The 12,500-nt window shown below is 37.5% G+C and overlaps 1 protein-coding gene across 2 annotated transcripts in view; it reads left to right on the top strand.

The window, feature by feature from the left end:
• The window catches only part of LOC122356942 (gamma-aminobutyric acid receptor subunit pi), a 53,654-nt gene extending 42,837 nt beyond the window's left edge, over positions 1-10,817 (top strand). For both annotated transcript variants that reach the window (XM_043256061.1, XM_043256060.1), the window contains exons 5-10: positions 229-446; positions 1,287-1,369; positions 4,604-4,741; positions 5,784-5,936; positions 6,177-6,370; positions 7,288-10,817. In XM_043256061.1, the coding sequence (XP_043111996.1) occupies positions 229-446; positions 1,287-1,369; positions 4,604-4,741; positions 5,784-5,936; positions 6,177-6,370; positions 7,288-7,653 (1,152 nt within the window). In that variant the 3' untranslated portion in view covers positions 7,654-10,817. The remainder of the gene's footprint in view (positions 1-228; positions 447-1,286; positions 1,370-4,603; positions 4,742-5,783; positions 5,937-6,176; positions 6,371-7,287) is intronic.
• Positions 10,818-12,500: the final 1,683 nt, after the last annotated feature.

The raw sequence follows: 12,500 nt of genomic DNA, 5'->3' as shown, positions 1-12,500 counted from the left end.
TGATAACAATAATTTAAAACGAAATAACAATTCAAAGCAATATTTAAAAATATATGATTATCGTTATTATTATTAGGCTATTATTGCTTAATATTAAGGGTTTGTTCATATCCTTAACCAAAAGTCTAAAACCGTTAGTTCATGTCGTTCTGTTTATAGCACGCTCTGATTTCTAGATGCTGCTGTATTGTTGTCTAGTGCCTGATGTTTTTCTGCTTGACCGGACAGGACTACACCGCCACCATCTTCCTCCGGCAGCGCTGGACGGACGAGCGGCTGGTGTTTGAAGGGAATAAGAGTTTAAGTCTGGACGGCCGTCTGGTGGAGCTGCTGTGGGTCCCGGACACCTTCATAGTGGACTCCAAGAAGTCCTTCCTCCACGACATCACAGTGGAGAACCGACTGATCCGGATCTTTCCCAACGGAACCGTTCTCTACGCGCTCCGGTGAGCCTTCGTCTAGTAATAATACTTTTTCACTAAAACATGATTATCTTTATATTTTGAAAGATCATGTGTCATTAACAATGGATGTACTTTTATTATTGATAATTAATAGTGACAATAAAATAAATAGGTAAAATAATAATAATAATAATAATAATAATATACAAATAAAAGATTAAGTATATAATAAGTAGGTATTATTATTAATAATATTATTATTAGTGGTAATAACTATAATAATATTCAATTCAAACCTTGTTAAAAAAATAAATATATATATATATATATATATATATATATATATATATATATATATATATATATATATTAAAAAAAAAAATATATATATATATATATATATATATATATATGTCTATGTATGTCTGAAATCTTAATTTTGAGGATGTTTTTGTTGTTTTTTTTTTAATAATAACGAATAAAAAAACATTCTTGTTTAAAATGATTCATTAAAAACGTAATAAGTCTGAACTCAGTTGTTTTTTTAAATATTTAAAGGATGTTTATTTAGTTGTTTTTATTTAGAAAATAATTTAGAAATGCTTTATTTGTTATTATTATTATATGTTTATTTGTATTTAATAATAATAATAATAATAATAATAATAATACCATATGTATGTAAAATAAAATAAAAATATGCAGCTCTACAGACCAGCACAGAAAACCTGTCTTTGTTTAGTTGCTTGGTTTAATAATGTTTCAGTATTTCTCCTGGAAAGCCACACGGGTTGGGGATGAGACGCTACGCCTCTTTACCTTTCGTCACACTTCACAAACGATGAGCGTTTACGGTTGTGTGTTTTTTTCCGTCCTCTGTAGGATCACCACGACTGTGGCCTGTAACATGGACCTGACCAAATATCCCATGGACAAACAGACGTGCACCCTGCAGCTGGAGAGCTGTAAGAAAACACGCTCTTTCCCAAAGTGTTGCTGCGGCAACGAGCCGACTTGTCAGTGCCATCCGCACTCGCGCAACCGCACGGCGTTTCATATTTTATAAGAACATGTCGCGGTTGCATCTGTTTGCTTTCGGCGCGCTTGCGTGCGACGCAGATCTCTGATGTGTGATGGCGAACACACGCCGCAGACAGAAATCGGTCCCAGATGCTCGCGTTTTGAAGCGTGTGTGACAGACTCCAGATTTGGGTCAATTTAGTTTCCCGTGGAACCCGATATGCTTTCGTTTGTCCCCTAAAGCTGCTTTCTCTTCTCGCTGACTTTATCTTCCTCTCTTTATCTCTCCGCCCGTCGCCCGCTTTCTGATCTTCTCTGAGTTTTGGATGTGGATCTCTTCCTCGTCTTCTGCTGCCGCTTATATAAGAGCCGAGCGTAAAGTCTCAGTCTCTCTCTAATGAAAGAGGGGTGGATCTCAAGACATGTCCGGGTCGTGTCACGCTTAAAATAAGGTGTCATTATAGTAATTAATGTAATGCATTCATTAAATAATTTATTCTTTTTTTTTAATATCAGCTAATACAAATGCAGGTTTGTTTATGTTCACAGCGCGTTAAATAATGTTAACAAGCACTGCTCGTGATTTTAATAATGCATTAGTCAATTATGAGATGCACGTTAGGATTATTAAAAAAATAAAAGTGTTGTTGGTTCTTAGTTCGTGTTAAACTGGTGTAGTAACGAATGAACTTTATTGTAAAGTGGTTTTGTTTTTGAATTTTTTAGGCGACTTTATTAGCCAAGTATTTTATAGAAACACACCATGCAGTTTTGCTGTATTTTTTATTTCTTTGCACATTTAGCTAAAAATGGCTAGGTTTTTCACTTTATTTCGTTATTTTGACCATCATAGGTCGTGGTTATTTTGCAATTCTAAAAATGTTCATAAAAAATCTTTTAGTAACAGATTTTCCAAAGCGTTTACTCACCCTTTCAAAATTGCATTTGTTTGTTTTATTTTTCTGTTTTATTTTGCCATTCTTAAATATATTTTAAATATTATTTAAGCTGCGCTTTTCGTTTTATAAGAACGTAACGAGCAGTTCTTCATCAGTTGTTAAGTATATTCTTTTATTAAAAATGACTATTTAAGCGCATTTCGTCCCAAATTGTAGAAGGCCAGATTTATTTCATTTACAAATATGTGGTCTTTTAAATCCTCACATGAACACAACGCGAAGCTCTTTTGACATTTTGCACGTTTTCTTTCCAGAGCTACTTCAGAAGTAATGGCTCCCCTTCGGTTTCTCCTAAAAGACGTGCGTCGCGGCCCGGCGTCCTCCGAGGAATCGTATTTTTAGAGCAGCTTCACGTCGACGGGTCAAACGCTTCTGAAATTGAGCTCAAATATTGATAGTCTTGAGAAAGGTCCTCCGTCTTGGCGCCCGACGGCGTGTAGAAGTGCTGGATTGAGACGTTCAAAGGAGGCTTTGTTTCTAACGAGGCTCTCTTTGAATGGCGGCCTTTCATCTAGAGGCGGGACCCGCTCCCTGCGGTCTTAAAACCAGGGCTTACTGTACAGATGTCTAATGTGAGACGGCGGCGGCGGCGTGTGAGATTAGAAACACTCCTCTCTTCCTCCGTCACGATCTGCTCCTGTCCTCGGGGAGGCTGAAAACACATCTGTCACACGGCGCCACCATGAGCACGCATGCTGATATTACACTCCCATACACTTGCATTCAAATGCTTAATATCTCAAAATGTAAATAAATAATAAGACTGCATTCCCAGTGCGTCCCTTTTCCGAACTGAACACATTATATACGTTTAAAAGCGATGCGTTACAGTATGGCGTCACTCCTTCAGAAAGTTAATTAGTTACTTTTTTAAGGCGTAATGCGATATTGCAACGCGTTACTTTTTATGCAAAGTAAGTTTAGTTTCGTGTTACTTTTTAAATGCGAGCGAGGCTTCATTGTATTTAATGTAAGAAGTTCTGCTTGTAGCAAATTTTAAAAGGGGTTTCACACCAAAAAGTGTCGTGAATAAAATCTTCGGATGAAGGAAAAGCACGTTCACGTCCGTGCAGCAGACTACAATGAACAATGAAACAATGAAGCGCAATTGTTCGTTTATATAAAGTAATTTTTCCTTAAGTGCATGCTTAATGTCTAGCGATTATCGTCCGTTTGATTACAGAGATCCTGATAAACCCAGCTGATCAAGACTACGAAATGCTTTTAGCTGAAAATTGCCATTATGCATGATAATTCTACTCAAACTCTATTCTCAAATCCGATACTGTTCGGTGCTTTAGCACAACATTATTATTAAAGGCGCTATATAAATAAAGGTGATTGATTGATGTGGTTAAACTGGATCATCGTTGATAAATAAATGGACACGTGTGCTAACATATTTAATTATTGCAGGTTTGTGTCAGTTTTATTGTGTATTCACACACAACGCCTTCTGATTCCTCTTAACACGGGGACAGGAAACCAGTCAATAAATGGACAAACAAAGTAACTAAATTAACTTTTTTTGAAAAAGTAAAATTAAAAAGTAATGTGTTACTTTACTAGTTACTTGAAAAAAGTAATCCAAGCGATGTAACTTGTTATTAGACTGATAATAACGCCATAAGAATATTCTTGATATCGTTTGATCTGTTGTTAAAATCTTGTGTTTATATGAAAATACAGAAGCATTGGACTTAACAGTTAACAGTTACTTTTTCGATGATCAAAGTAAGTGTGAGAATTAAATATGAAAATAAATGCACTGGTTTTTGGGAAGAGAATTGTATACTTTTATTCGTTAAGGATGCATTCAGTTTATAATGTTGCAAAATATCATTTATCATTTATTTATTTGAACTTTCTATTGATCTGTGAATCCTTAAAAAAAATATCCTTTCCACAAAAATATCGTGCACCACAAACGTTTTCGACATTGATAGCAATTTGTAACTGGCGTATGAGATTGATTTCTGAAGGATCACGTGACACTAATATTTCACAATTTTTAAATATCATCGATTAATATCAATGTAGCCTTGGTACGCAAATCAAAAGAAATCTAAACAACCCCCAAGCTTTTGACGGGTGGGGCATATTTTTGCCCATTTCGGTGTATATAGTGCCATCTATAAATCGTCTCCGTATCACATGATTCAAGGGTAAAGTGAGCGTGCAATGTATGATGTGATTTTTACACGTTCTGTGTGTTTTCAGGGGGTTATAACGTCAATGACGTGATGTTTTACTGGGCGCGTGGGAACGACTCTGTGAGCGGTCTGGACACGCTGAGACTGGCTCAGTACACCATCGAGGATCATTACACCTCCGAATCTGAGGCCGTATACGAGACGGGTACAAACAGCAGCTTACTAAACGTCAACACCTGTTTCATCAGAAGGGACACTCAAATGGCCGTGATTCTTGTTCACGGCAGATTATTGCTCAGCAGTGACTCCAGAACGATAATACGCTCTCGTAATTGAAAATGGCCAAGAGCGGCATAGGCTACGTACACACTGCAGCTCTTCATCCTGATTGATTGTGAGCACAGTTCGGTCGTTTAAAGGGGTCGTATGATGCAATTTCTAATTTTCAGTAATGTTGTGTGCACCCTTTGGAGCGTCACACGCTGTTAGTGCATAGATAAGATCCCTAAAGTTTTCATAAAAGTAATGACCCGCTTCTCTACGTCGCAGAGAGGGTTTATTTTCATAACTCCGCCCAAGTGTTTACGTAAAGAAAGAAGGCGGAGCTATTGTTCCGTCTGTAAGTGTTGCTGCGGGCGCCATGTTCTGGAGACGCTGTGTTTTGCTTCGAAAGTGAAACTGCTTTGTTTGCGTTATGTCATGTTTTGGCCAATCAGAGCACATTGTGCTTTTTTTTAGAATGACGAGCTTTGCACAAATCGGCCCGTTTCAGGAGGCGGGGCTTAGAAGACTAGTAGTAATGTACAGCATGCGGAAAATAACGTACCTTAAACCACAAACAACGTCATATAACCCCTTTAAAGGAGCGACAAATGCAATCTACAATCCACTTGGCTCCTGAAAAAATGCAGTTGTGTATGGAACCAAACTGAACAACTACTTGCGTATTTACACATGTCTCTGAGTTGTGTTTTGTTTTTTTTGTATACGCTTTGACATATTAGTGTTGCCAGATCTTGCTAGAATCCCATAATAAACTCTAATACAGATGCTTTCTCTTGGAAATAATGAGAGTGTGTTCCGTTCCATACACACACAAAACTGATACGGTCTCTCCTAAAAGTACAGTGCGTACCTGGCCACTCTAATAAGTTCTTAATATCTAAATGAATGATGAGCATGAAGATTTTTTTTACTTGGACAGACAGCATTAACGTTTTACATAACTACTCTGAATCTCTCCCAAGGAAATTATCCCAAGCTGATCTTTCATTTCGAGCTGAAGAGGAGCATCTTGTACTTCATCCTGGAGACGTACGTGCCGTCCAGTCTGCTGGTGGTTCTGTCCTGGGTCTCTTTCTGGATCAGCCAGTCATCCGTCCCCGCTCGCATCTGCATAGGTACGGAAATGCCTTTCAATATACAATACAATATAATAACATGGGTTACGAAAAGGTGTAAAACGTCTAGTAAATTTCAGAAACAATCCAGAGGCTTTCCAGGATTTTGGGGAATTCTCCAGAAGGTTTTTGCAAAGTTTTCGGAAATTGTCCACCCCTTTGTAACCCATAATAGTAGCAATCGCGAAAGCTGCTTTCCTAAAGACTTGGCAGACGAGCCGACCCTTGTGTGTGTTAAAGGTGTGACGACAGTCCTGACGATGACCACACTGATGATGGGTGCCCGGACGTCCCTGCCCAATGCCAACTGCTTCATCAAGGCCATCGACGTGTACCTGGGCATCTGCTTCAGCTTCATCTTTGGAGCGCTGATAGAGTACGCCGTAGCCCATTTCTGCACACTGCACCACCCCGACTGCAACAACGCACTCATGGTAAGAGAGGAACATCATCATCATCATCATCATCATCATCATCATCTTAGTGTGTTCATCATCATCTGTGCTGTTTTCTAAGGTAAGCATCATTATTGATTTTACTCTACTTTGTAGATGCAGGTGACTTTTTCTTGACTAGAGCAAAAAAGATTACTACATGAAATTTGCCTTGGTGATTCAGAAAAAATGCTCATCTTTAAGAATAAAAATAGAGATGCAGAACGAATCCCCTTGGCTTCTGATGATATATCGACTTTATTGTCTTATGGAGCAAAACAATCAGTCCGTGCAAGAAACTGGTCATTATTTACATCTTTATTGCAGGTAATCCAGAGCCTCAGGCAAAAGCTGAAATTCGTTTCAGTTGATTCACTAGTTTGTTTACGTAATCATGCAATGACATCATATACACACTGTTATATTATTAAAGCGCCCAATTGTGATGTGACACTCAACATGTCTAAAGCATATACAGTAAAGGGATTAAGTGTGTCTTGATCAGCTCATAAATCATAAAAACATTTGTTTGGCCCCTTTCATTCAGGTGTTAAAAATTCAAGATTCGTTCATTCTGGATGCACGATTGTCTTAGTCTCTGGATTACAGATAATAATGATGTAAATAACGGTCAGTTTCTTGCAAAGACTGATCTTTTTTTATAAGACCTCAATATTTTGTCAGGAACCACAGGGATTAATTGGGCTTTCATTTTATTCTCAAAGATGGGCAGCCACTAAGTTTTTTTTAGTCAATAAGTAAACTATTTGTGACTTTTTTACATGGGTAAATACCACTCAAATTCGTAGTCATAATCGTTATTGTCATCATCATGGTAATCACATCATGTCATCATACTTTTTTCGTGTTGAATGTCATAACTCATTTTCTCTCGTCTCTGTATTTCCTTCTGTCAGTACGGTCATCACATGCATGAGTGTGAGGAGGAGATGAACGGCATCGTCACCACCATCGCCAGCAATTCTTCACGGCTAAAGCGGCGCAAAGACTCTCCGGCTCCGGCACCCACGCCCGCCGCCGGCGGAGAGCCTGGCCTCGCGCCCTCCAGCCCGACCACCAGCGAACCCAAGACTGCAGAGGCCCCAGCGGAGCTCCTTAGCCGCTGTGCCAAAAACATCTCCATCCTGAGGAAGATCCTGAAATCCATTAACTGCTGTCATGTGGAAAACCCACATTATATAGACAACTACTCACGGTTAACCTTCCCGCTGTCGTTCATCCTCGTTAATCTGCTCTACTGGACCTACTACCTGTACTTTTAAGTAACATATCATGCTGAATCCTTTCTGTGTGTTAGTAAGTAAGATGTGTGTGTGTGTGTGTGTGTGTGTGTGTGTTTAAAAGACCAGTAGAGAGTTACGGTTGCCCCAATATTAAATTTCTCAGCCAATACCAGTACCCGGTTATGGAGAATGATGTTGGCCAATAACGATGGCTGATTATTCCGAATGATATCTGTCGATACAAGTAATGATTATTCAATATACCAAATGCCGAAAACGGCTGCTAATTATTTCAGAATGATATATGCCGATACCGATATCAGATTTTTCAGAATATCTGCCGATACCAGCAGTGGTTTTTCTGAACAAACAATGCTAATATCAATCACCAATTATTCAGAATTATATGTGCTAATACAATTATTCATAATATTTGTCAATACCGATAACTGATTATTCAAAGTGGTATCTTCCAATATTGCTAATCGATTATTCAGAGTTACATCAGCCAATAGAATTATTCTGAATGATATCTTCCGATAGCAGATTATTCACAATGATATCTAGCTATCCGATTATTCAGAATATTATCTGCTGACACAGATACCGGTACTGCTAACCGATTATTCAGAATGATGTCTGCTGATACCGAGAAAAATCAGATTTTTCAGAATATCTGCCGATACCAGCAGTGGTTTTTCTGAACAAACAATGCTAATATCAATCACCAATTATTCAGAATTATATGTGCTAATACAATTATTCATAATATTTGTCAATACCGATAACTGATTATTCAAAGTGGTATCTTCCAATATTGCTAATCGATTATTCAGAGTTACATCAGCCAATAGAATTATTCTGAATGATATCTTCCGATAGCGATAGCAGATTATTCACAATGATATCCACCTATCCGATTATTCAGAATATTATCTGCCGACACAGATATCGGTACTGCTAACCGATTATTCAGAATGATATCTGCCGATACTATAGATTACTGGAAATCTGAGTTTGGTTTCACTTATGGCTAAGGAGGACGAACAGACTAAATCTTCTAGATTAATAGCCAACAGCCAAGTTAATATAAACCAGTAGTCAAGTAGTCATTGTTTTAGACTGTTGTTGTGAGTAATGCAGCCTTTTTGAAATATTGGCCATGATGAAGTTGTTAAATGCTGGTAAATGGTAATGTAATTGACGTTACAGCAATAATAGCAAATAATGACGGATTACTGGGACTTTGCTGACATCCCCCAAATCACTGTAGGTTTTATCACAAGAGGAAAAAAATGGGATAATTTTAGTATTTGAAAGTGTGTGAATGTGATTGTTAGAAACGGTCATCTTAATCTGCATTTGTGTGTGTGTGTGTGTGTGTGTGTGTGTGCGTGTGTTCATCATCATTGGCTGGACGTCACTGAAACAGTACAATGCAGTAAAATATTCTCAAAAAGTCCTAACAAGTCGACATCCTAAAGGCGTAGTTCGTTCAAAAGGGGAAACCATGTTGTTTACTCGCCCTCACGTCCACTAAAAAACCTCTATGACTGTTTGAATCTCACTTCCGTTTGCAGTCAATTCAAATATGACAGCAGTTCTTTACACAACCCGCCTCATCCTTGAGGTTAGATAATATTATCGACAACATTGAGTAAAGTGTGCTAATGTTTTACAAAGCTACAAACAAAAAAATTGCTATTACTTTGCTATTAGAGCCGATATAATAGCGTTGAAGTTCTTTTACGTTTTTCGGGTACAATGAAATTTGAGGTTACACTTGATTTTTATATTCTTTTTATAGTCCTAGACGTTCTACTAACTATAAGCGACTTTGTAACTACATGTCAACTAATTTTCATTAATTTGCAATTACACGTCTGCTAACTTAGGTTTAAGTTGACATGTACCCAAAAAGTTTGGACCCGGCAAAATAAAGCGTTACGGTATTAGGCAGACCGTCTACTAATACTCTGCTAGTTGACGTCTAGTTGGAAAATGGCTTGCTGTTAGTAGAATTTCTAAATAAAAAGCGGTAGTTTACTGTTATCTTAGGTGAATGTGTAAATACGGTGTAATGCTGCACGTTTCCTTTCAATAATAAAGACGGCAACGGCAAAAATGGAGAAAACAGAAGTTCATCCTGTAGTGCACGTCTACTGTTTATTTAGTTTGTCATTCTAATAATCCTTCGGTAAATCGAATATCAAAATAACCGTCTACTGTAGCCCTAGTTGACCTTTAATCCGGTGCAATTAGTCATATTTGAATTATGCACAGGAGCGAATGAGATTCGAGAGCTGCTGGACACCTGAGGGTCAGTAAATAGTGATTTTTAGGTGAACTATCCCTTTAAGCTCAGTCTCTTTTAGTCCATCACGGTGCGTTTTCGTTCGCTGTGTCTGTGTTTTCCACACCGTAATGCCTCGAATGCGTCTTCCTCGCGTATCTGTGCTTCTCGAGTTCGAGTTGCAGGGCAGACAGAAGCCATCTCTCCCCGTTTACTGCTTCCATAAATCCTCTGGCCTTGGCCGCTTCTCTTGCACACCACAGGATCGATGGCCGTGTAAACTCTTCATGCGGCGTGGCTTTGAAGATTCAGAGGTGTTTGCGGACTCCGGACCGATCCACTGAACTTCTTGGAGACGTGCATCTGCGCTCCGAAGCTCTCGTCGCGAACCGGACCGAACGCTTTGGGTTAGGATTTTAACTGATGTGTTTTCTGAAGCTTTGTTTAAGACAGGCATCACTTTTCTAAGATGCGAGCGCTCATTGTTTATTTGAATGGATGGGTTTTTCTTTCTGGATCACGTAACGGTTTTTTTTCCCCTTTGGGATTGTTGATGCTCTTAAATGGATCGGCTATTTTTGTAACTTTTAATTGGCTTAATTGAGATGTTTTGAGCGTTTGCCGTCGGCATGCAGTCGGATCCTTAATTTCACGTCGAATGCCTTCCGTTGAAAAGTTGAAACTACGAAGTGCTTGATTTTCAATTTAATGCATGTTTAGGGTAATATTTATTCAGTGTAATAATACATTAATATGGACATGTAAATTAATATTCACTGGACTACTTTGTGTTGTTTATAATTTGCTACGTTTAGATTTAATGCAATAACTTTGTCATTTACTATATATGCATATCAGGCTTATTGTCTTTAACTAAAACTAAAACCATTAAAAAAAAGTACTTAAAATGAGTCAAATTAGTGCTGAGCAATGAGTAATTACATCCAAAATAAAAGTTTTTTATATACATATAATATATGTGTGTGTACTGTGTATATTTACTATGTATATAAGGACACACATACAGTATATATTATATTGTATATATTTAATTCATATAATTTATATTACATATAGATATAATATATAACATATTTTTTCTTAATTGTATACATGCGCGTAATTATATATGCATAATATATATATACACAATACACACATATATTATGCACCTAAAAATGTTTATTTTGAATAATCGTGATGAATCGTTGCCCAGCGCTAGTTAAAATAAAACAAAAAGTAGGTTTTCTGCTGATAAAAATGTGTATTATTTTCATTAGTTTCACTTGCTGTAATGACTTTAAATAAAATGCATTAAGTAAAAACAAAAATCACAAAAATGATCAAATAAAAAACTGAAAATATAAAAACTAATTCTAAATATTCTAAATAAAAATTCTTAATTTTAGAAATACAAAAAATATAGTTACTCATTGATACTAAAATATCACTGAGGCATATTCAGAATTAATAATCACGTTTTATGACACAATATTTTATTAGCACCCCTGTGAGATTTAATTCTATTTACGCCAATGTTATAAAGCAGCTTAACACACTCCATGCCAAACATATAAGCCAAAGACTTCATACGTCTAGAAATCCACCTCAAAACAGACCACAACCTGAACAATAACCCGTTTGTCTAGCTTTTCTATTTCAATTCTAATCTGCAAACCGACCAGTGTGTTACGGCAAGGCTGTCCGCGTCTGCTCTTCCTTTCCAGTTATTTCTATAGTCACACCACTCATCAGACGCTGATCTTTATGTTCGTTTCTGAAGCTCTCGATCATCCTGATGTGAATATGTGTGTATAATGTAACATTTGCATATAGACGATGGAGGGGGGTTGCTGTAAATATTGCATGTTTACTTGATGTTTACTCGCGATGCGAATAATGACGCTAACGATAATAATTCAAATAAAAAGAAAAGAAAAGACGTAAACGTGAGTCTGTGAGTGATATTTTCCTTCCTGCTTAAGAACGGACTGCGCCTGCAATAAATCACTGGAGAAAGTAAAGCTCGGTTTCACCGAAGAAGATCACGGCGGCGCTATAATAAGCTCGTCGTCTTAGCTTAACGAGTATATGCTAACGAGAGCGTCTGTTTGGTGTCAGACAGGCCACAACGGCTCTATTCGGATGAATATTAAACCTCTAAACAACCCGAGAACAGCTTATTTTGTGCGTCAGTCACCGGTGGGCAAAGCCTGTTTGTGCTTTGTTTAAATATACATGAATAAACACTTAATTCGACAAATTCTTTGAGTGCCTCTAGCAATTATTCATTTGCCGCCTTTGTGTTCTTTCTCAAGCTTGAATAAGGTTTATAGTGTGATTCTGATACTCATTTTCTCAAGACTTTGTGATTTCAGATGACCCACGGCTTAACCTCTGACCTCTTCACAATGGGTAAGGTCAAAGGTCAGGGACGCCGGGACTCTACTGTTATTATGGACGTTCAAACGTACTTTATAGCGTGAAGTAAACACATATTTTGATGGAAGCAAACCTGTTTTAAAGCAAAATATAAACTCGGTATTTCAGTATTTTATAGTGCAAAAAAAAAAAAAAAAAAGTTAAATTTACG

Source organism: Puntigrus tetrazona, chromosome 13 (assembly GCF_018831695.1).
Source record: "Puntigrus tetrazona isolate hp1 chromosome 13, ASM1883169v1, whole genome shotgun sequence".
In the NCBI taxonomy this organism is placed as follows: Eukaryota; Metazoa; Chordata; class Actinopteri; order Cypriniformes; family Cyprinidae; genus Puntigrus; species Puntigrus tetrazona.
The sequence above is the reverse complement of the archived record's forward strand: the minus strand, read 5'-3'. Positions and strand labels throughout refer to the sequence as shown.